Source organism: Dromiciops gliroides, chromosome 2 (assembly GCF_019393635.1).
Source record: "Dromiciops gliroides isolate mDroGli1 chromosome 2, mDroGli1.pri, whole genome shotgun sequence".
Classification (NCBI taxonomy): domain Eukaryota; kingdom Metazoa; phylum Chordata; class Mammalia; order Microbiotheria; family Microbiotheriidae; genus Dromiciops; species Dromiciops gliroides.
This window is the reverse complement of record NC_057862.1, coordinates 360,261,173-360,286,908: the sequence shown is the minus strand read 5'-3', so window position 1 is coordinate 360,286,908 and position 25,736 is coordinate 360,261,173. Positions and strand designations below refer to the sequence as shown.

At 39.6% G+C, this 25,736-nt stretch overlaps 1 protein-coding gene across 1 annotated transcript in view; it reads left to right on the top strand.

The window, feature by feature from the left end:
* Positions 1-25,736, top strand: part of NCOA6 (nuclear receptor coactivator 6) — a 74,849-nt gene that overhangs the window by 45,733 nt on the left and 3,380 nt on the right. Inside the window, exons 9-14 of the mRNA XM_043982995.1 lie at positions 1,209-1,355; positions 3,292-4,417; positions 13,158-13,279; positions 15,849-18,848; positions 21,571-21,639; positions 24,718-24,754. Of these exons, the coding sequence (XP_043838930.1) occupies positions 1,209-1,355; positions 3,292-4,417; positions 13,158-13,279; positions 15,849-18,848; positions 21,571-21,639; positions 24,718-24,754 (4,501 nt within the window). The remainder of the gene's footprint in view (positions 1-1,208; positions 1,356-3,291; positions 4,418-13,157; positions 13,280-15,848; positions 18,849-21,570; positions 21,640-24,717; positions 24,755-25,736) is intronic.

Below are 25,736 nucleotides of genomic sequence, written 5' to 3'. Positions count from 1 at the left end.
AATTTATTTTATTGACATGGGCTATAGTTATGGCTTTAATATTTGCATCTCTTGGAGAAAAGGGCCCTACCAAATTCATGTTTTCCGAAAAAGAAAAATGATTTCAACCCTAAACTTCAGCCCCCCAATATTCTGGACATTCTGATCCAGATCACCAGCCAGGTTTTATCTGGGTCCCGCTCTACAGATTTGATTACTGTCTTTTCAGGTACCATTAGATGGTGCAAGGGGACACGCTATTAAACAGATGCATAATTGCATGCAAAAAGTGTCTTTTAAGGAGAATGGGATTGAAAATATAACTGTTAAAGAGAGAAACGTGTTTTAATACAAGTAAATTCAAAAGAAGATTTTTGAGTTAAATGCCTTCCATTGAGTCCTTGATGGGTTCACCTAGATGATCTGACCACATCCAATCCTATATATTTATTCTCCTTCTAAATTAATTCTCAGACATCAAACCTTGTTATAAAAGAGAAGCAAGATTTCAGCCACTTCATATTAGAATGATTCTTTTTATCATGCCCATCAGAGGATGGAGCAGAGAACCTTAGGGCAGGTTCTGTGTAAAACTGATGATATCTTCATTTTGAAGCTTCTCTCTCTACCACCCATTATAAGGAGACCAAGACTATAATATTTAAGGGGGGGAGGAAGGGAGGGATGGAGGAATATCATAGAAAGAAATATCACATATCTCCTTAGATGGGATTGAAGCTACTTATCTACTTTTAATATCAGGACTCAACTGTTCACCCTGATATCTTGCATATCAACCTCTTCTCATGCTTTTTTGCATATTTCAAGGTTTAGCATGTTCCCTTGTTTCAGATGCTCCTTTGGGGTCTGTGCTGAGGAAATTCGGATTTTCCGGATTTGGTAGGCTACAGAACAGTGTGAGCACGTGAACCTAGCTGTGCCAGTGAGCTCTGGTCACCTCTAGGTAGAAAATTGCCCTCTTTTCCTTGGCATGTTCTGAGTATAAATTTTTAAATATTTTCTTTTCATTTTGACAATGCTCATGTGAGAGATTGTGTTGATTTTTTTAACCATCTTTTCTGAACTTACTATAAAGATATAGCCAGTGTGACTAAAAAAATACTAAGTAAGTGGACTCCTCATGCTGTTCATCCTTCCTTATTCATTCCATACTTGAGCAGAAGTACAAATTTGCTAGGTAACTGCCTTACTCGTTGTTTTCTATTAAGGAATGCCTAAACGGCTCCCACCTGGCTTCTCGACAGGACAGGCCAATCAGAATTTTATGCAAGGCCAAGTGCCTTCAACAGCCTCTGGAACCCCTGGGAATACAGGAGCCCCTCAGCTACAAGGAAACCAGAGTGTACAGCACACAGGTTTGTCTCATTCTCTCCCTCTGTCTGTGGACAGCAGCCTTTCATCTTATTGATTTTATCCCTCTCTTATGCCAGATTTGAACAAAGGAGACTTGAGGCTGGTGGGGTAAATAAAACAAGCATAATTGCTGTCTTAAGATATTTCAAGGATTGTGGAAGAGGTATTAAACTTATCCTCTTGTCCTCCAGAGGTTATGGCTATAGAAGTTAAAACTAGCTGTATGGAAAAACTGCTTAGCAGAGCTGTCCCCAAATGGTCTAGACTACTTCAAGTGTTCCTCTGTTGCTGGAGGTGTTTAGACAGAGGCCAGATAAACCACTTGCCAGGGATATTAGAGAAGGAATTCATCCATTGAGAGAGAGGTGAAACTAACTGAACTTTATGGTTCCTTCTAAATCCTAGGATTAGTTGATGAATATATGTCTCAATGAATGTCAGTGAAATAGGCTGGGTGAACAAGTTGGGGAAACTAACACCTTAAGCTTTCAAATTAATTAGGGAAAAGATTTCCAGGAAAGAACTTCAGGTCAGTGACTCCCTTCTTTGACTAGAGCTTTAAGGCTTCAGTAAAGTATTCCTATAATTAACATATTTTTTTAACCCTTTCTCAATTGAAATAAGGAGAAATGGAATTTGTCCATGTGTGGGCCAGGTTGATTGTCAGCCAGTGCACTTGAGAATCTGGGTGTAACGCTACCATCCACAGCTGCTGACCATGTATTCTGGGCAGAGTGAGTAAAGCTAGATTGAAGATAGGTGAAAGTAAAGGTCAAGGAGATCTGTAATGGCTTATCCCTTTAGCAAGGGACTTTTCTCTACAATCTATTTGAGAAGTGTTAGGTCATGTGTATAACTGATTTAGAACTCAATAAGTAAAATTTGTACTACATGTTAACTTGACACACAGAGAGTAGCTCCTGGTTCACTGTGTATTGGTTGCAGAAGCAAGAAAACATCCCAGTATAGAGTCAATCCCCATAGTATACTATACTTACATGAAATATTGGGAGAGGCTGAATCTGCTTACTCCAGGAATGAGCCAAGAAGTACTCAAAGATCCAAATTTCATCTCCATGATTATGTATGTACCAAGTGACTATTTCTATTCCTGTCTTACCCCTTTGTGTCATGGCATCATTTTAATCATAACATTAGTCTGATGTCATCAAAAAATATCCTAATAGCCCTATGTTCTTTCTTGGGGTTAATTTGATCATTTGGTCCCACTTTTCATTGCATATTGTTGACAAATTAGAAAAGCTTTATTTGCAGCTGATGGCAATTCGTATGACTTTTTGAGAAGGAAAGGCAATTTCCTTGACTTTTCCTCTTTGCATATGTAATAAATAGTGTTTGCTGAGGTAGCTGAAGAGGAAAGTCCAGATTAGCTCCCCAAGAAACTTTGTAGGTCTCTCTACCTTCTTCAGAATTTGCTTGATAGTAAGGAAGCATCTTCTCTTAAAAGTCTCTGCACTTGCATCTTATATTTCCCCAGCTGCTCTTGAGGCAAAGTTTAGTTCACTCACCAAAAGTGTTTTTAATTTTCTTCATCTTGCAGGTAGCAACAATCATCTTATTCAGTATTGACAATGAGATTATGTCCTCTTCCCTTTGTAATCTGAGAGAATATAAGCTTGATTATCCAGCAAAAAAATTTGTATCATTGAGTTGCCAGGCAGGAGTGGGGAGAACTTGTTTACCTCTATCCCTGTTGTGCAGTAAGATCTCAATGTAGATGATTATACAGCGTCACACGTTTATGACCCAGAAAACCCACCAAAAGCATTCTCAAGTGTGTTGACAGGTAATGGTATTTAAATTGGTCAATCAGAATGGTGGGGAGTGGGGTATCTTTGTAGTTAAGGTAATTGGAATGTACTGATGCCAACTGACTCATAAAAATTTCTTTCTAAAGTCATGCTTTTTCTTTTAAAGGTGGCCAAGGAACTGGTCCTCCCCAGAACCAGATGCAAGTATCACATGGGCCACCAAATATGATGCAGCCCAATATGATGGGACTTCATAGCAATATAACCAGTCAGCAAACTAGTAACAGTGGAGTTCCTCAGGTGAACATGGGCAGCATGCAAGGTCAGCCTCAGCAAGGACCCCCATCTCAAATGATGGGCATGCATCAACAGATTGTGTCCTCCCAAGGACAGATGGTGAACTCTCAGGCTCAAGGAGCCTTGAATCCTCAAAACCCAATGATCCTTTCTCGTGCCCAACTTATGCCACAAGGCCAAATGATGGTAGCCCCTCAAAACCAAAACCTGGGGCCTTCACCACAAAGAATGACCCCCCCAAAACAAATGATTCCCCAGCAGGGCCAGCAGATGATGGCACCACATAATCAAATGATGGGACCTCAAGGCCAGGTCTTGCTACAACAGAACCCAATGATAGAGCAAATAATGACCAATCAGATGCAAGGAAATAAGCAGCCATTTAATGGTCAGAACCAATCCAATGTTATGACGGGACCAGCTCAGATAATGAGAGGACCAACTCCAAACATGCAAGGAAATATGGTTCAGTTTACAGGACAGATGGCAGGACAAATGATGGCGCAGCAAGGCCCTGTGAACAGCAATCCATCTCAGGTTATGGGAATTCAGGGGCAGGTTTTAAGACCACCAGGACCTGGCTCACACATGTCCCAGCAGCATAATGATGCCACTACCCCCACAAATAATGAAGTCAACATTTCCCAGATGATGCCTGATGTTTCCATGCAGCCATCAAACATGGTGCCACCCCATATGCAGGCAATGCAAGGAAACAGCACCTCAGGGAACCACTTTTCAGGGCATGGAATGCCTTTTAATGCACCCTTCAGTGGAGCACCAAATGGAAATCAGATCTCCTGTGGTCAGAATCCTGGTTTCCCTGTCAATAAAGACGTCACTCTAACAAGTCCATTATTAGTGAATTTACTACAAAGTGACATATCTGCAGGCCACTTTGGGGTGAACAATAAACAAAATAATACAAATGCAAATAAACCCAAGAAGAAGAAACCACCACGGAAGAAGAAAAGTAATCAGCAAGGAGAACTTAAGTAGGTTGAAATCATCTTGCCTAAATGTTATTTGTTTGTTTCTATATCGAGGGGGACCCTGTAGTAGAGAGATCAGTAGACTAGGAGTCAAGAGAACCCAGTTGTAGTCCAAGCCCTGCCACCAACTTATGTACTTATGTAATTTGTATGTCACTTCTCTCTGGGCCTTAGTGTCCTCTATACAACGAGAGGGTTGGAATAGATGATTTCTTAGGACTCTTTAGCTTTAACATTTTATAATTTCATCACCTGGTGACTAGTAAAGACTAAGAAAATAACTTGTTTTGGGGAGCCCATGGCTCATCCCCCTTGGGAAGTCAACAGGGCTACTGTAGCGAAAGAAATAGATCCTCTGCTGCTATTGACTATATTTTCAGGCTTAATAATGACTAGTGAACCAGAGTGGGTAATGTTTTAGAAAAACAGCCTATGTGACCGATAAAGCAAAACCTGCTTAAGAAAACTCCCTGCTGTTTCACAGAAAATGGGTTGGGGTTTTTTTGACAGGTGTCTTCATAGAACATTGGTTCTTAATCATTTCCAGAGGCTTAAAATCTATGTTAAGAAGATTAGACACTTCAAATCAGGCCCCCTTTCCATCCCTGACAGATGGGTTCCTTGCATGTTCACAGAAGGCAGAACGATTAACAAATTCATTTATACTCTATTTCCAAAGGCTAAATGTTAGTTTGACTTGTTTTGTACCTTGATGAAAAGTGTTTTCAAGGAAACTTTTAACTGTTTCTCTCTGCTTCAAAATGTAAGACAGAAATGTAGTAGAATTTACGAAGACACTAACTGCTCCAGTGAAGGTAGAAAAGGTTGATTCAAATATGTAATTAGAATTGACGGTAGAGGCATAAAGAGGACCATAATGAATGAATGACTAATTGTTCTTCCCTATGTCTGGTCTGGGCTTTAGCCTGATATATACCATAACACAAATACGTGATAGATTTTAGGCTACAAAGCAAAGACTTTAGCAGTTGCAGATTTCCCCTGTGACCACTGCAGCTAAATTAAAAATACCAAATCTGATAAACCACTTTACATTTGTAAGAAGTACATTTTTAAAGCCTCATTTTGTGGTTGAGACCTGGCAAAAATTAATTTGTCGAATGAACTGCCTCAGAAGGTCCAGTGGGTGCCCCCTCCTTGGAAGTCTTCAAGCAGTGGCTAAATAATCCCTTGATGAGTTTGTTATGAGCGTTCCTTCTGTGTATTGTTGGATTAGATGGTTGCTGAAGTCCCTTTCAGCTCTCATCCTGTGATTCTGTTAATTAAAGAGGGGCTACCTCACATATGTTTTTACCTGATCATCTGGGACAAGAACCATGCTGTTGGAAAGTTACCTGTTGGTAAAGTTAAAAGTAAGCATTTAGTGCCTAGCACCACTGCTAATCTTACAAAAGGCTTTGCCATGATTATACTTCAAGATTAGTGAGCAAAGAAGTATTCATTACTTGGTGGCAGCATCAGATTGAATCTAAAGTAGAAAGCATCTGCCTTATGTACAAGTACACTTTGAAAGATCAGTGATTTCATCAGTATAGGTATTCCCAAAGCTGATGCAAATCTGTTAAAGAGTTCCCATGGCAAAGAAGAAATATATCCCTTGGTAGCCAGGCCTCCACACCAAACCAGGCTGGTGCATAGGTGGTGCATTTGCTTGGCCAAAGATTGTACTCTCTTAGCCTCTCCTTTGAGAACTCAAAGCCCCTTCCATACTATAATGAGACCTTCAAAGAAGACTTTAGTGGTGGTACAATGAACCACCAAAACCCTTGCATCGGCTTGAAAAAGATCAGGTTAGTTGAATGGCTTGTTAGTTTTGCAGATAGAAGTTTTTCCCACATACATTTTCCCCCTGCAGTTACTGATTTATTTATTCATTCTTTTTTTTTTTTTTTTTTGGTGGGGCAATGAGGGTTTAAGTGACTTGCCCAGGGTCACACAGCTAGTGCCAAGTGTCTGAGGCCATATGATTTCATTAATTCCTCTAGGCCATAAGGATATTTTGAATCAGACACCCTAAAAACTCATTTTTTTGTCTGATGCAAAGGATCATTTTGTAGAGGGTAAGTCTAGCAGGATGTGAATCTTTGTCATTTCCAGGATGGTAGAATGCCTGTTAGCATCATATTTCTTTAAGGGTGGTCTGGATTCTTCAGTTTTTGAGCTTTCGTGGGTTGGCTGTATGAATGTAGGCAATCCACTTAATCTCTCAGTTCCCCAAGGCTAATCTTTTTGTTTGTTTGTTTTCATAAAAGTATTTTATTATTTTCCACTTACATGTAGAGATAGTTTTCAACATTTGTTTCTATAAGATTTCCAGCTTCAAATCTTCCTCCCTCCTCTCCCTCCCCCCTCCCCAAGACAGCAAGCAATCTGATATGGATTATATATGTACAATCATACCAAACATATTTATGCATTAGTCATGCTGTGAAAGAAGAATCAGAAAGAAGGAAAAACCTCAAAAAAGAAAAACAAAAAAAATAGAAATAGTATGGTTCAATATGCATCTAGATTCCATAATTCTTTTTTTCTGGATTTGGAGAGCATTTTCCATCATGACTCCCCTGGAACTATCTTGGACCATTGTATTGCTGAGAAGAGTCAAGTCTATCACAGTCGATCAACACACAATGTTGTTGATCCTGTGTACAATGTTCTCCTGGTTCTGTTCATCTCACTAAGCATCAGTTCATGTAAGTCCTTCCAGGTTTTTCTGAAATCCACCCAAGGCAAATCTTTGACTGAATTGCAAAATTGGTACCAATATACATCGACAAGAGGAAGTTATTAGGAATTTCCTCTAGAGGACAGGTTATTAATAATTTTTAGAGACATAGTTTGTCGTTGTTTATGTAACTTTGTTTTGTGCGACTTTGCTAAGTTTCTGAAAGGTCTCAGAATATTATATACTAACATATCCATGTTTAGAATAAGAATTCCCCACCCCCAAAAAAAGAATTCAGTAAGATTTGGCTAGACTAGACATTTTCCTCACAAGAAAAAAGGGCAAGACTTTCTATTAATGAAATCCTACCATGTATATTCTCTTGTTTTTATGTGTGCAGTTTGTGATCTTTAACACTGGAAGTTCTTTGATTATTTTAATCATTAACTAATATAGATCATAAATTAAATGTTAGAATTGATGCAGAGGAATTAACATTCTCCCACAACTTGTCTTTTCACCCTAGCTGTCTAAACTTTGCCTGTTTGATGCAGAAGTTGGGGGTGGGGGAAATGAAGATGTAGGAACTTTGTTTCCTTAAAAGGTTGTATGACCTGGGTCAAAACACTTTAAGTTTTGTAGGCCTTTTTGCTAAAAGGGTATATAGGGTTAAGATGACTTTTTAAAAATTGCTTCAGCCTTCTTTTTTTCTTGCAGTTCAGGGACTGACTTGGGAAAAGCATGTGTCTTTCCCCAGCCTCTGACCTCAAACATGTAGATTTTGCTATATAGAGATATAGCAGATCTCTGGGGTTAATGGGCCCCTCTAGCATTTCATATGTTTTTGTACTCTTAAATGTGGTAAATGTTAACATCAGGATGTATTGTTTTACATACAGGTGAAAAATTAAGTGCTCTTAAGAGTTACGGAGAATCTAAAAGTGTTTTGATTTCTGAAACAGGAAACAATGATTCAACCGCACTCCTAACATGAACATAGCACTGTTCTCCCTCACTTTATGCAAAGATGTGTTTTTGAAAAATTGCATAAAAGCCAAATTTTGCAAAATTTTAATACAAAACACTGGGAGAGCTCATAATTTAAAGATAACTCTGATTTCGGGTGGTAGAACAAAGGCATAATGCTTTTGTTTTCTTTGTCAAGAAGGATGATCATTTGACAGGGAAAAAATAGGTCACAAATGTTTAATGAGGAATTGGAACCTAAGATAACTAATGAGATAATAAAAGCATACCTGGGTTCTCTCATCAAGCCTAGCCAGATTGCTTCCCAGAATTCTCCAAAAACTGGCAGATGCTATTTCTGACCCACTGTCAGTAATTTGTTTTCTTTTTAGTTTTTATTTTTATTAATAAATTGTGTTTTGACATTATACAAAACACCCTGGTGCTCACCGTTGAATCCCAAGTACAATCCCCCAAATCAATTAAGCTTAATTGTAACTGATAATGAATATACCTTTACACTTTCGTGGTTTTTCTATTTGTTTAAAGAAAGGATGGGTATGTACTTTATAAGTTAAACTCTGTAATGGTCAAAGTTTTTTATTTGAGTTTTGATGCCGTTTAAAGTTGTCTTCATTTAGATATATGTAGTAATTTTCATGTTTTATGTTTTTTCCTCGCCCCACATTATTTCATAAGTTTTCCCATATTTCTTTGGATTCTTCATAGTCAGTGCTCCTCATGGAGTAGTAGCATATCATTACTTTTATATACCACAGCTTTTTCAATGATTCGCCAGTTCAGTAGGCACACAGTTTACTTCCAACTTTATTGCTATTACAACTAATAATGCTTCTATGACTATTTCCATGCACATAGTTCTTTTCTTGTTGTTAAATAACTTCTTTTGGGTACAAACCAAAGAATAGTATCACTTGGGTCAAAGAATACAAGCAGTTTTGTAAGTTTTCTTTCCTAATTTCAAATTGTTTTCCAAAACAGTTGAAATAATTCATAGCTCCTTACTAGTTAGTCTATTTTCCAGCATTCCCACCAACATTGACTTTTTCCATCTTTTCCTTTATTAGCCAATTTGATGGATGTAAAGTGATTCTTCAGAGTTGTTTTAATTTTTATTTCTCTTATTAATGATTTTGAGCTCTTTTTAAGATAGTTCTTGATAGTTTACATTTTTAAAATCTTTGTTCACATCCTTTGATCACTTAACTATTGAGGAATGACCTTTTATCTTAGAAATTTGTACTGATTCCCACTGGAGTTTGAATGTCATGCTTGAATCAGAAATGTTTCATGACAAGTTTTTTTTTTCCTCCAGTCTTTAGCATAAGATACTTATATTTCAACAAAGTATTTAACAAATCCTCTCATTGCATCTTTATGGATAAGATGGAGAGAAGTGTGGTAGAGTTGATTATCTAGTTAGATGGATTCAGGTCTATAGTGGAAAGGCCCAGAATCTGTCTTTGACCCTGTGCTATTCAATACGTTTATTAAACTTGTAGGTAACCCAAACCTTCAAAACTGATAGGGACAGTAATATGTTAGGTAAAAATCAGGCTCCAGAGAGATCTTAGCAGGCTAGGATGATGAGCCAAATTTAGTAAGATCAAATGTAATAGGGATAAATGCAAAGTTCTGTTGAGGGGCAAGAAGAGAGGTGAGTCCTATCTGGGCTCTGTCCTGATCAGACCACGCCTGAAGTATTGTGTTCACTTTCAGAAGCTACATTTTAGGAAACCCATTGCCAACTTGGAACAGGAATTTAATAAGTGCTTGTTGACTGATAATCAGATGAAATTGACCAGGATGGTAAGGAGACTGTAGACCAAGTGTACTTATCTGAGATAATGCCTCAGAATATGAGAATTGATTGAAGGTGTTAGGCATGTTTAGCCAGGAAAAGAGAAAGAGGATATATGTAATAGCTATCCTCAGATATTTGGAAGAATGTCCTCTGAAAGATGGATTAAACTTGTTTTATTTGGCCTCTTAAAGGCAGATCTAGGAGCAAATTGACAGAATTTCCATTGGAAGGAACATTGGAGGTCTTTTAGTATAATTTGTACTTGAACAGGAATAAATACCCTACAGCATCCCTGAGCAAGTAGTCATCTTGCTTTCTCTTGAATATCTCTAGTGATGAAAAATCCACTACTCCTCAGTGTAGTCCATTCCATTTTTCAACATCTTAAATTTCTAGGAAGCTTTTAATTACATATAATCCACAATTTTCTTTTCTGCAACTTTAACTTATTACCCACCTTGGCAGTCCAATAACCCTTTCAACAAAGGAAGTGAAGTTCAATCTGGGGCAGCTAGGTGACACAGTAGATAAAGCACCAGCCCTGGATTCAAGAGGACTTGAGTTCAAATCTGGCCTCAGACACTTGACACTTGCTAGCTGTGTGACTCATGGGCAAATCACTTAACCCACATTGCCCTGCAAAACAAAACAAACAAAACCAAAAAAGATCAGCTCTTTTAGGGGCAGCTAGGTGGAGCAGTGGATAACAGTACCTGCCCTGGATCCAGGAGGACCTGAGTTCAAATCCAGCCTCAGATACTTGACACTAGCTGTGTGACCCTGGGCAAATCACTTAATCCTCATTGCCCTGTTCTCCCTCCTCCCCCCCAAAAAAAGAGTCTGTATTGATCTCCTTTGTTTCCAAATGTATTCTACAGGGGAGAAGAACAGTTCGACAAAACTAGCCAACGTATCACTGCTTCCCTTTCTAAATGTTCTTTAATTAGCTTTTTAATAACGCAATTTAGAATTTTTTTCCTAAGTTTATTGGCCGATGGTTTGGCGATGTCACTTTTCTCTTTTTTGAAAATTAGGACAAATTAACATGCTCCTATAGTACCAAATCACTTTTTCCATTCTCTATAACTTTTCAGACGTCGTTGATAGAACCTGAGAATGTAATTTGTCAGGCCTTTAGGACTTTAATTCAATGAAGGCAGCTAAATGGCCTCTTACTATCCTCCCACTTGAATTTGGGTTCCCTTTTAGCCATTTAGGGGGGGAAAAATCTATCCTCAGCCATAATCTCAGAAGGGATTTGTTGTCTTGAATTCTGATTTCATATACATTTTATTTTCTGTAAAAGTATCTGTTAATGAGATAATTTGTTTGGTGCCATCATTCTTTTTCTCTTTTGAGATGGTGGTTATTCTCTTCCCAATAGTCTGAATGTTAAAGACTGAAATGCATAGTTTTTTGCTATTGGCATATTCTTATTTTCTTGCTCTCTGTCTCCTTCAGTACTGAGGGAGGAATACCTCTCCTTGGCATCAAGAGACTTCCACCATTAATAAACTACACACTAAATTAGGGAGCATCCTAAGTCAGTCAATGACTGGCAGCTCCCTGAAATAATCTAGCAATGGAGTACAGTAGTGTATAGTGGTAAAACTTTTGAGATGGAGAGTTGGGTGTCCTAGTACCAGGCTTGCTTCTGATTTACTCTATGACCTTAGGCAAGTTCCTTCTTCTATTTGGTCCTCAATTTTCACCCCTTTAAAATGAGGAGTTTAGACCGCAGTCTTTGAGGTTCCTATTAACCCTAACCTTCTGTGATTCTAAAAAGAATAGTAAACTCCAACTCAACTTATTGGCAATATAACCTTTGAAAACCGGCAAATAGGAATATTGGTAGATTATAGTAAGTCATAAGGGAGGTAGTACAAGTATTATCGTTATCATTTACTAGCATTATGACTGTCCCACAGTCATAATGCTAGTAAATGTCAGCTACAGTTTTTTATTTGCAGTTTTCCCATTGTACCTTCTCCTCCCACTCCCTGTGGGAGCCACTGTTGAGGCTACTCACTAAATAAACAAATACTAGGCCCCTTGGTTATATTTTTCAGCTTCTGAGATTGTAGTAATGCAGATATTGATATTTCAGAATCAGCATCTTCAGACCTATTTCTGTCATAGACTGATAGTCCAGAACTTCTGTGAACTCTTGAACTATTCCTTCCACCTTCAACTCTAGGGAGGTTGGTATGGTAGAAAGGGAACCAGGAAACCTGGGTTCTAGCTCTCTGTAACTGACTTTTTGCTTCGACCTTTGGCAGGTCAGTTAACTATCTTGGTCCCTTAGTTCCTCATCTCTAAAACTAGGGGACTAGATTAAATCTTGAACTAAGGTAGAGGGCAACATGGTACAGCAAAAAGAACATTGGATTTAAAGGCAGAGGAACAAAATTAAAATCCTGCTTCTGTCAATACCTGGGCAACTCACTTAACATCTTTGGGCCTCAGCTTCCCAGTCAACAATCAGCAAACATTTATTGAGCACTTACTATGTGCTAAACACTGTGCTAAGCACTAGGGGTACAAAGAACAGAGTTTCCCTTTAAAAGCTCATGGGGGAGACAATTTGCAAACAACTTATGTACATACAAAGTATATATAGTATAAATGGGAGATAGTCTCAGAAAGAAGGCACTAAGAAGATTAGGGCCAGGAAGGAGATAGAGGGAAGGCATTCCAGGCTTGGGAGACAGCCACTGAAAAGACCCAGGGTAGGGAACTGGAGTGATCCTGCATTACAAAGTACAGAATATATTATAAGAAAACTGGAAAGATAGGAAGGAGCCAGGTTATAAAGGGCTTTAAAGGTCATGCAGGTAACAGGGAGGCATTGGAGTTTATTGAGTAGGAAGGTGGCATTGTCAAAACTGAGCTTAGGAAGATCACTTTAGCAGTAGAGGGGAGGATTGAGTAGAGTGGGGAGAAACTTGAGAGTGAAACCAAATAACCTACCTTTAAGATCCCTTCCACCTCTAAGTCTATGAATCATTCTTTCCACCTCCAAAATTCTTTCACTCTGGGTGATGTACAATAAAAATTGTAGTTGTGCAAAAATTACTTGGAATAAATGTTATTTTTAACATGGCCTGTAATATTTCACACAATTTCCAGATTATATAGATTATTTAAATCATGAGAAGCATCATGATTCCAATAAATGTTGGCTCATAAAAGGAGTAGCTTAAGATCAAATTAATTTTGCTTGTTAACTTTCAAATGCTTTCCTTTTATTTCTTTTTTCAACCCAGTACCCCAGATTCACGCTCAACTGGCCTTGAGGAGTCTGACCAACAATCACTGTCTGGAGAACAAGGAATTAACTTGGACAACACAGGCCCTAAACTCTCAGATTTTGCAAGTAGACCACCAGGTGATAAAGCATAATGATGTCACTTGTCTTGTCTATGACATATGAAAGGGGGCTTTGTTGGTGTTCCTCCTTCCCCTCAAGGAAGAAGCAACACTATTTTGTCCATTGTAAACCATGTGTATTTCCTGGACATTTTGGCGTGTGTGATGTTTGAGAATTTTGTGTGTTGTTGAATAAAAAAACCTTTAAAATAATAATAAAACCTGTCTGAAGGTACTTGTACCTTTGGACTCACCTCCACTTGGACCTTTCAGCTTCTTCCAAAGGAAGACTGAAATGGGATGGACCTCCCTGATCCTGACAGTATACATCCAAGTCCCAGCCATATTCAGAGAAGCCAAGTTTAAATGAGGAATTTTCCCTACTTTCTGATCTAATATGCTGATCTGCCCTTTCTGCATTGTAAGCTGTGGATTTCCAAGAAATAAATGCATATATCTATTCAATATTGGCAAGTTTGATGTCAAAAAGAAGTACCATCCTAGATCCTGTCACTAGCATCTAGGAATGTTACAGGACCCATCTCAGATGAAATATCGTCTATGCCTGTAAACAGTAGAGTTCACTAAGGTGTCTATTCATTAATCTGTGAAAGGTAGAGCCAAGAGGGATACAGGTTGTCCATAGCAGTAACTGATGGTAGGAGGGTCTTGGATGCCCCTGCCTCATCTTCCTTAGCATGTTCCTACATATACCATGTCTGTTCAACATTTCCATTGTTAGGAACTCCTCATCTACTGCCTGTCCCTGGATGTTTCGGGGCATTCATGTCTAGGATTGTAATTTCCACCAGTGATGCTACAGTGTTCTCTGCTACACTCTGGATAGGTACTCTATTTCCTGTTTCAGGGCAGATTTACCAGCTGCTGAAGCAGCAATTGAGAATCTTTCTCACCTGTGTCATGGCACTAGCACCAAGGAACTTGTGGAGAAACCATAATTGCTTTGGTGCTTGATATTAAGTAATGCACATTGTGGAAACTGTGCCTTACATAGGAAAGATTATTATATTCATCACATAATATGCTTGATTGTGTTAATGGATATCTTCCTCGTTTATTTTGAGAAAAATGCCTCAAGGACAAGAGATAAATATTTAACAATACTGTATTTTACCTTGGGGAACAGTTAATTTAAAAGAAAAGTTTTATTGCATTCAGTTTTACCAGGTCTAATTGGTAGGATTTGGCACCTACCAGTTCTAAAGGGCTGTGCCTGACTGTAGTACACTTTTAATGGTTTCTATGCTAAAAGCTGTTTCCCAGCCTCGTGCCCCTCTCCCTCTAATTCACTCTTTATTGGTGTTTGGTCAGCATCTTTTTTAGTACTTTTGGGGGGGGGGGCAGGGCAGTGGGGGTTAAGTGACTTGCCCAGGGCCACACAGCCAGTAAGTGTCAAGTGTCCGAGGCCAGATCTGAACTCAGGTACTCCCGAATCCAGGGCCGGTGCCCTATCCACTGCGCCACCTAGCTGCCCCCAGCATTACTTTTTATAATATCAAAAATAAGTACTAAAGGGGCGGCTAGGTGGCACAGTGGATAGGGCACCGGCCCTGGATTCGGGAGTACCTGAGTTCAGATCCGGCCTCGGACACTTGACACTTACTGGCTGTGTGGCCCTGGGCAAGTCACTTAACCCCCATTGCCTTGCCAAAAAAAAAAAAAAAAAAGAAGTAACGCTTCTTTGTAAACAATGAAGCAACTATTTAAGCCTTGCCTTTATGAAGCTCTGTGTGGTTATATCCTCAGCATCTCTTTTCCATTTGTTGTCCATTAGGTCAAATAGTGATGGATTTTGTCTTGACATTTTTGAATGGTATGAGATATTAAGAAATCTTTCTGCAAGTGAAAAAAATAAAGAAGTATAAGTAAATAAGGGGGTAAAGGACAATTTTAAAAGATGGACTTAAGAATAAATACATAAAGGTCCCTTTTGAGAGTTTATATATGTATTTCTTTGTGGTTTATAGTTCATTCAGCTGATAAATGTCCTGGGAGCCCAGAAGGTTCAAGTTGCCAATAAGATTTACTTTTCTTAAGGAAGTAAATCCTAGACTTATTTTAAAACCATCTCAGTTTTAAAAGTCATAAAACTTCCACAATTATCAACAAAACCAACACAGAAAATTAATTCTTACAGATGGGGAATCACTTATTTATATGTATAGTGAAAGTCAAATGGCATCTATATGACACTGAAGTTCTAGATGGTATAAAGCATCCATGTGATTGGATTTGGCACCTTAATCCACATTTTTGCCTGGACTTTACCTCTTGCAATGAATAGCTGTGTACTGTGGTTGGAACCTGGAATCAGTAGCACCTCATTCATATCCCAGGGGCTCAGGCTTACTAGTGGTTTTTGCCCTCTCTTAAGCTTTATGTTTTCTTAAACTATATGTATAACTAAGGCCAAAAGACTGCATCCTGGAACAAGGATTGTGCTTGCGCTGTTTGTATATATTTGATGTGGCCTTCCTCAGAAGTATCACTGAATGTTTGTGAAAATGCTTTACAGATTCCTGAACTTGTTAGAAATCTAACTTCCCTGATTTGGGGGCTTGTTCTAGGTTATCCATCTCAACAAGTTGAACAAAGGCCACTACAACAGATGCCGCCTCAACTCATGCAGCATGTGCCGCCATCCCAGCAGCCCCCTCCGCTGCAGCCCCCACCACCACCCCCTCAGCCTCAGCCCCCACCACCGCCCCCTACTCAGGCACAGTCGCAGCAGCAGCAGCAGCAGATGATGATGATGCTTATGATGCAGCAGGATCCCAAATCAGTCAGACTGCCTGTGCCCCAGAATGTTCACCCCACAAGAGGTCCCCTGAACCCAGACGCACAGAGAATGCCCGTGCAACAGAGTGGTGGCATGTCAGTAATGGTCAGCCTGCAGGGTCCTGGCTCAGTACCACCATCTCCTGACAAGCAGAGAATGCCATTGCCAGTAAATACTCCCCTGGGGAGTAATACAAGGAAAATGGTATACCCAGATAATATACAGAATCCTTCCCATTCACCTCTGGGAGAAGTGGCATCACTTCCTGAAGGAAGTGGAAATGAAGTTCCTCCAGTCTCAGGGGCTTCAAATAACATGGCTTCGCATTTAGTAGTTTCTCAAAATCAGTTAATGATAGCAGGGCCAAAACCAGGACCATCACCCCTTTCTGCTACTCAAGGTGCAAGTCCACAGCAGCCACCAGTTAATTCTTTATCTAGTTCTCATGGTCACCACTTTCCAAATGTTGCCACCCCTACACAGACATCCAGGCCTAAAACACCAAACAGGGCCAGCCCAAGACCCTATTACCCTCAGACACCAAACAATCGCCCACCTAGCACAGAACCTTCAGAGATAAGTTTGTCACCAGAACGGCTCAATGCTTCTATAGCTGGTCTCTTTCCTCCTCAGATTAATATTCCTTTGCCTCCCAGGCCTAATCTGAATAGAGGATTTGATCAGCAGGGTCTTAATCCAACTACTTTGAAGGCCATTGGGCAAGCCCCTTCAAATCTCACTATTAATAATCCATCAAGCTTTGCCCCTCCACAGACTCATAAGCTGGACTCTGTTGTAGTTAATTCTGGAAAGCAGGTTAATGCTGGAGGAACAAAGCGAGCTAGTCCAAGCAATAGTCGGAGGTCTAGTCCTGGGTCCAGTAGGAAAACTACACCAAGTCCAGGCAGACAAAACTCAAAAACACCTAAGTTGTCTCTGGCATCCCAGACCACCCCAGCTCTGATGCAGGGTGCAGAATTGCCAAGAAATGTGCTGGCCAGTTCTACTTCTTTACCCACACCTGTACCTGGAAATTTTCCCAATAGCAACATGCTGAATCCACCAAACCCAACTGTGCCTATGGCTGTAGTGGCTAGTATCTCTGAGGATAACAAAGAGAGCCTTAATGTCCCTCAGGACAGTGACTGCCAGACTGCCCCAGGTAATAAAGAGCAGGCAAATGTTGAGCTAAAAGCCATTCCTATCCAAGAAATGAAGATGATAGTTTCTGAAGACCAACAAAAGAAGGAGATGCAACCTGTAGACACTAGCAAGCTTCCTGTTGTAGAAGAGAATAAGCCTATGCTCTCTTCTGCTATGAGAGAAGCCCCAACATCTTTAAGTCAGCTTCTTGATAATTCTGGAGCTCCTAATGTTACCATTAAACCCCCTGGACTTACCAGTCTTGAAGTGTCACCTACAGTACCATCAGGGGAGGAACTAAAAAAGATAGCTGTCATTCCTCCACTGCAGGAGCCGCCTTCTGGTAAGGAACCTTCTAATCCCTTGAACTTGCCTCACAGTAATGAGCCATGTTCAACCCAAATGCACCAAGAATTGGGTGAGGTCAGTTCCAGTGTCACACCAAATGTACCCCAGATGATGTCCAGGCCTGTCAGCTCTTCTATTTCTACTCCTTTGCCACCAAATCAAATAACTGTCTTTGTAACTTCAAACCCCATTACCACTTCTTCTAATACATCAACACCTCTGCCATCTCACCTGCAGCCTGCATTAATGTCAACAGTAGTCACCATGCCCAATGTGGGAAACAAAGTCATGGTTTCTGAGGGGCAATCATCAGCTCAGTCAAGTGCTCGACCTCAGTTCATTACACCTGTATTTATAAATTCCTCCTCGATAATTCAGGTTATGAAAGGATCTCAGTCAAGTACAATTCCTGCAGCCCCACTGACCTCTAACTCCAATTTAATGCCACAGCCTGTGGCAGTGGTTGGCCCTTTACACATACCCCAAAACATAAAGTTTTCTTCTGCTCCTGCACCTCCTAGTGCACCATCCAGTAGTCCTGCTCCAAGCACACCAACCAATAGATCCTTGGTTCTTAACTCGAGGACCACACCCATGCAGCTTCCTTCTCCCCCATCCACGGCTTCTGCAGTTGTTCCTACACAGGCCCCTGTTCAGCAAGTCAAAGAGTTTAGTCCAGATGAGACTAGTGCTCAAGTTAGTGTTCCATCAGATCAGTGCCCGGTAGCAGCTGCACAGTCAGCAGTGATGGTTTCACCTCTTCTTACCAGTAGTCCAGGTTCCTCTGGCAACCGAAGAAGCCCAGTTTCATCTAGTAAGGGCAAGGGGAAAGTGGACAAGATTGGTCAGATTTTGTTGACTAAGGCATGCAAGAAGGTAACAGGATCTCTTGAAAAAGGGGAGGAACAATATTCTGTGGATGGAGATGCTGAAGGCCAGGGCCTGGAAATGCCAGCCCTGTGTAATGTGGGAACTGAGCAGATAACTACAGAACCGGACAATAAGGCCACCACTCCCCCAGCACCCACTCTGCTAAAGATAAGCACTCCTGGGCCTGGCACACCAAGTGTTAGCACCATGGCTATTTCTTCTTCCTCGGTACCAGTGGCGCCGAGCTTATTGAGCAACGCTTCTCCTGCTAGCGCACCATCCATGGTGAATGCCCCAGTGATTTCAGAGCTTGCTTCCACAACCCCAAATACTAAAAGTAATCATGGTGGCATAGTGACTGAACAGCTTGGAATTGGCCTAGTGGAAGAGAAAACAGGAACCCATCCAGAACTTCTGCAGAATATAGGTATGTACTCTGAGCCTTATGGTTTTTCTCATGGAGTGAGTGCTAACAATTTAACAGTGAATTTAAGAAGTTTGGGCCATGGCTAAAGGAAGGGAAGTTGATTTAAGACCCTCCTGCTGTCTTATCCTGAAGGAGAAAAAAAAAATTAGGGCTTTCTTTCCCTGAAGCTATTTATTCTATATAGGCAGACTGGTTATTTAGACATTAAAATTTTAAAAGCTTATATAAATTTTTTAAGTTAACATCAATTTTTAGAATTTTAGAGTTGGAAGAGACATTAGAGATCATCAGGCTCAGGCCTCTCATTTTATAATGGAGGAACGGCAAGAGTGGGAGTCTTACATCAAGGTCTCTCAATCAATAAGCATTTATTAAGTGGTTACTGTGTGCCAAACACTGTGCTACCATGCTCCAGGGATACGAACAAAAAAGAAGAGTTTGAGTTTGTCCGTGAGTGGTGGAACTAGCATTAGAACCCATGTCCCTGGACTCTTTCTTCAATGCTCTTTCCATTATGCCACATTATTTGATTTTGCCACATCCTTCCAAGTCATACGGACTGTCCTCAAGTAGAGACACCCAATTTAAAATATCCCTTTTATATGAACAGTTGGAATTAGATATTTAAGACAAAGAAGTGGCTAGTATTTTTAAAGTGATGGCTGTATTTGTTTTTCAAACAGCATTCTACTGATGCATGTGAAACCTAAAAAAATGACATGAAAGCCAGATGTTGCTTAAAGTAGACTCCTATCGTGTTTTTCCATTTCTTCCCTTCAGGGAACATTATTGCTTCACATGCCAAGAAACTAATGATACTTACAATCACATTTGGAAGACAGGTGTGATTAGATGGCATTCAGAACTATATAGTATTATTGAAACAATGACAGAGAAATCTTTGAATCTGAAATTATCTAGAAGAATTTAGAAAAAATATGTAAAATTAGGTAATGCTCTCTAGTGACCATTTGCTTTAATTTCCAAATACCTTCTGTGTAATTAATTGTTATAAGGGAGCATCACTGTAGTATAGTATTGAACTTTGTCGAGGAAATAAAATGATGCTTTAATAAGACTGACTCCATGGTGACTGACCATATCATTGAAGAAAAAGTGGATTCTACCAATTTGTAGTTTCTAGGAAAGAAAGAAACATGTCAGGGCTCAAGGAACCGAGCGCTCTTAACAGTCAACATGACCACCTAATCTTTGTCTTGAAACATTTGATGTTCATTCTAGTCCATCATACCAAGTATGTAAATTAGGATAAAATATCAAGTACCCTGTATGACTAGAATTTCTGCTGTTGAGTGCAGTTTTATCTCTGAAATTTATTGTACGTTACCTGAGAGAGAAAGAAATGCCCCAGTAGATACCAGTCAAGCCTGCAGTTAATTTCTCATTCCAGGATGTTCTTTGAATGATTGTAACTGATTCAGGTCCTTCACCTAATCTACTTCTATCTTTGCAGATGATATGTTATACTTGGAAAATCCTAGAGAATCAACTAAAAAGCAACTTGAAATTATTAACAACTTTAACAAAGTTGTAGGATACAAAATAAACCCACATAAATCATCAGCATTTCTACAATAATACCAACAAAGTCCAGCAACACCAGTTAGAAAGAGAAATTCCATTTAAAATAACTAGACAAAACCTAGTGTACTTCTACACACTGCAACCACAGCTAGTGGGGCTTTTCCAGACACCACCACCATCACTTGGTTATTCCTAGAAAATACTTATCCCCTCTGGTTCCAGTTACATGGGCAAAAGCCCTAGGGAACCAACCATACAACAGGCCAATAAGAGAATGGAATCTGACACCTCAGTGGTCCTAGAAACTGCAACTTCAAATCCAAAGCATCCTTCCTAAACAGCCCATGTTGCTTTCAGACCCACTTCTTGAGGTTTCACACCTACAAAAGTTAGTGGATTGTTGGCACTACCTTTCATAATGTACCTCCCTCACACCCAAGGGTGTGCGAAGCATTTCCCAGGGCCTTCCTCTTACAGTAATAGCTCCTGTGCTGGGAGGTAGGGTTTAATAGCCCTGATTCTGTGCAGTGCTGCTTATTAAAAGACATCTAGATACTTTTGAAAATTCCATTTTGATCTAATTAAACTTATATGAATTAAGTGCTTATTTCATGTCCAGCATTGCTAGGTGCTATAATGGATACAGAGGAACGTATGAGGTGATTCCTGCCCTTAGGAAGCTTATAATCTCATTAGGAAGTAGGACATGCTATGCTTTAATTACCAAAAGGTATGTAATAGACTATAAATCCTATGGAAGTAATTGCATTTCCTGCCAAGACCTTCTTTGAGGATTCTAAAAGTATCTTTGAAAAGCTGACACCGGAGAACAAAAAAATGGAATTGTAAAGGGGTGATTATCCTGGGGAGGAGGGGAGCTGGCATTCTTGAATGTACACATACACACACCTCCAAGTGCTGGTCTTCGCCAGTCAATAAAGATGAACTTCTTAATGAGGCTTGGAATTTATTTGTAAATTCAAATCTGCCTAATCTCCCTACACACACACACACACACACACACACACACACACACACACATACACACACTTCATTTAGAACTATAAGAAAGGCTGCTTAAAAGTTTTCTGTTCCCAAGCCATACGCTGCAACACTACATTTTATTTTGCGTTGAAAAAGAAAATTAGATCACCCTGCTTTCCTCACTTATTTTTAGCACCTTCACCAAATCTGGCCCAGAAGGATATCCCATCTGTACCACCTCAGGGACCTGCACACAGACCAGGTAGAGTATGCTTTGGAAAAGCTTCTCTTTGGGATAGAATGGACTGGAGGGTAATAATAGACTTAGCTTTAGGCCTCTTATTGGAGCTCACCTTGCTTTCATTTTCACACATTCTTACCCTGTTGGGGAAAAAAATATCAGCTCAAGGAAGGAAACTATTAAAAACTTTTATGTCATTTTAGGAACCAACTTTGGTGTAAGAAGACAGGCTTATGATTGCATTCTTGCATTCAGACCCTCTAGCCATCCCACCTTCTCCCTAATTGTAATAGTTAGCCAGTTAACTGACAAAAGATACTTTCATTCTTTCAAGAAACCTTGGAGATCATTTGCTCCAACTCCTTTTTTTTTTACTGAGCGTTGTATTACATGATCATGTCACATGCATTCAAGCAAGTTTCTCATCCAGTTTAATTTCTCCCTCTAATCCATCCTCCACCAGATTGTCAGTTCCATATACAAAAACATTCAGACACTTTTAATGGCTCTTCTGGCCATCATACAACTAGAACACAGGTGCCCTTATTCCTAATCTAGTGCCCCAGTCTATAAACCAGCAGAACTCATAGTATTTTTTTGTTGCTCCTCTGGTCCCATTGCGCCAGCCTTGCGAGCTGCTGTAGAACAAAAACCGAAAATGCTGTTTAAATAGTGTTCACATTAATTATGACTAAAGTTGGGGTTTGTATAGCAGATCTCTGGTTAAATTGTAAAGCGGTTCCAGCAAATGCAAGTCATCTCAGCCGTGTCTTTGTAGGTCTTTGCCCTCTAGTAGGCCTAGGATCCTACAAATAGTCCTAGAGGAGGATTTCTAGAGGAAGGAAACCAGGGTAATCTGACAGATACTATAGGATACCGTATTTTGTTAGGATCCAAATTCATATACGGATCCTACCTGAATCATTTTAAGAAGAGGGTTGGGGGTTGTGAGATTAACACGTGTTAAATGCTTGAAGATCGGTTTTGGGAAACAACATTTTTCTTATCTTGTCTCATACAATATATTCCTAAGACCTTCAAATGTAAGATTAAAAAGAAAAATGTCTTATGTAATCATAATATGCATTTTAGCTTATTTTTTCCAATCCATTTGTCATTTACCTTTGCAAAAAAAACAACCTTATATGTTTGGTGACTTTTCATCTTCACGAAGAATAAAGAAGCAACTCCCAGCCTAGTATTTAAGGCCTCCCACAATCTGGCTTTAGCCTCCTGAACTTTCTCCTTCAACCAGATTGTTCTTTTAGCTTTCTCCTAAGAATGCTGAGGCGTGTGCTCACAGCAGTTCTCTGCCCATCAAAATACTGCCTGTCCTTCAGAGACCAGCTCAAATCCGGCTTTCTACTTTGAGATTATACCCAACTATTCCAGCACAAAATTCCTTCCCTCTTCTGAATTCCTGGAGCTCTTAGTGCCTGTACCACTTGCTTGATACAGAATATACACATTTTTTGTTTGTAATTATATGTATGTAATTGGTTTTTATGTGTAACTGCCTTTTCATTTTATTTTTTCATTTTCCTTTTCTATCAAACTAGATTTTTAACTCCTTGAGGATAAGGATCATGTAATTAATTTCTTTGTATCTCCCATACTGCCATGCATAGAACCTGTAAGCACTCAATATTAATATTTGTTGATTGAATTAATGTGAAAGTTGTAAATTCAACTCAGTAGATTTATATCAAGTGCTTGCAGGGTCTTGTGCATGGAGCTGGAGTATTCAAACACAATTGAGAAACTTAAAGTCTTATAGGAAGTTATTACATACACAACTACAGTACAAACTGGAAAGCACCATGACGTTTCATGGGAGAAAGATAGCACTTTGGCTTAACAGAGGAGGGTAGAATTTAAATGGCCATTTCAAAAATAGGTAGACTTTTAGCAGATAGAGATTGTGTGGGAAAAGCCTTCCCCCACTAAACAATAGTATGTAAAAGGGCACAGACTAAGGGTAGCAAGTAGTTCCACTTGGCTGGAGCATAAAGTACCAAGAGGGTGGGCAGATCGTGAAACAAAGCTGGAAAGGTAGGCTACTGTCCAGTGGTGGAGCACCTCAAATGCTAGGCTGCGGAATGGGGGCTATTTCATAAGTAATAAAAGGAGTTAAGTTTTAAAGATAGAAACACACTCTTGGGGTAACTGTGGACTCCTTAGTCAATCAGTTACCTGTATAATCCTTTTCCCTTGTTTGTGTATGTAAATGTTGGTTTATGTTAATGGCTATTTAGAATTTTTCTTTAAAAAAGAAAACAACACTAGGCCCTTGCTCATAAAAAGTTTTTAATTGATCACTAGACATTTGTTAAGTGCCTGCTATGTGCCAGGCACTGTGCTAAGCTTAGTTGTAAAGGTAAAATGTAGATATATGAAACAATTGAAAATGTCATGTTAATATAAACAGAGAAGTAGAAAATGTTCCCAGTTAACAGTTTAAAAAGATAGTTTTTTAATTCAGCACTTCTTTTTGATGTGAGTGATCTGTTGTCAAGTCTTGGAATGAAGTTCTGTTTCTCTAAGGAATGTTCTTGTCAGCAAGAATCGCTCCAGCCCAGCTGACTTTCTTAAGTGACCACAAGATGGCAGCCATAAGCAGGGAGGCCTAGAAACATTACCCAGAATCCTGTATCCAATCCCATACCTCCCAACCCTGCCCTCAATCTTACATACTGTGTTGATTGACTATCAGAATTGAAGTGGGCTTAATTTATTCCTAAAGCATAAAAGCATTAAAATGAATAATTCCCAGGTAACACTTGAATACTGATATTTTTGAAAGTCTAGGGCTTAATGGATCCATTTATTTAAAAGTGAAACTCTAGATTTAGTTTCCTTAATGTCAGATGGTATTGATCTTAACTTAAAAGTCTTGTTTATGGGATAGAGTTGTTGAAAAAATAGACCAGATTTCATACAGCCCCTATTCATTGTGCGGTATAAATACTAGCCATGACTGCCAAATGTCATGAGTATCCATGGTCAAGGAGACCAGACACCTATATTTTTGGTTGTGGCCATGTCACAACAGCTTCTGCAAAGGGCATCTTCTCAGTTTCCTTTTATATTTTTTTGCAGAACTGGAAGCAACCGCTGCTGTAGTCTCCAGTCAAAGGTAAGATGATAGTTCCTGCAAATTCAGCAGGAATATAAGCCTCTTTGGAGGGTGTCAGCTTTCTCAGTTTCTAAATGACTTCTTTCCTTGTACTTTTTTTTTCCTCCTCACTTCGTTCACCTGTCTATTTTCCCTCTGAATTGTTCAGCTGTCATTGGCATTAACTAGGGATTAACTTTAGCCCCCAGAGCTAGGGTTTCTCCTAATAAAGTTTGGTGATTACTATTTTACTATTTGTGTGAGTATGCCCATCTGCTTCTTGTGTAAGCAAGAACATGGGTCTCATCTCCTCACATTGGAAGTGAATAACATAATACATTTAAACCAATTATCTACACCAGTGGAAAAACGGCTTTTTATGGTCATAGATTTCTTGAATATAAGAATGAAGAAAGAACTTTGAAATGCATCTGGGCCATCTTCATCATTGTACAGATAGTGTGACTGAGTCCCAGAGGTAAATGAATTGCCCAAGGTCACATAATAAATCAGGAGCAGAGCCATGTCTAAACCCAGTTCTGACTTTTAGTTCAGTGTTCTTTCATCATACTACTATTTTCAATGTGTAGCATTCATAAAGTCAGAAGATTTTATAGCTGGAAGAGACCTGAGAAGTTTCCGGTCAAACCTTGTACCCAATATAAGAATGCTCTTTATACAATCTCCCTGATATGTGGTCATTCATTGTCTGCTTGAAGACTCTCGGGAAGGGCTGTCATTTGAAAATCCAGTTAGATATTTATTGCCCCAGAAGGCTGAATTGGGTACAATTTGCACAGGGGCAGATTTCAGCTCTTTTTTTTTTTTTGCGGGGCAGTGGGGGTTAAGTGACTTGCCCAGGGTCACACAGCTAGTAAGTGTCAAGTGTCTGAGGCCGGATTTGAACTCAGGTACTCCTGAATCCAGGGTCCGAGCTTTATCCACTGAGCCACCTAGCTGCCCCCCTTCCCTAATTCTTTACCTGAGTATGTGCCCTTCACTA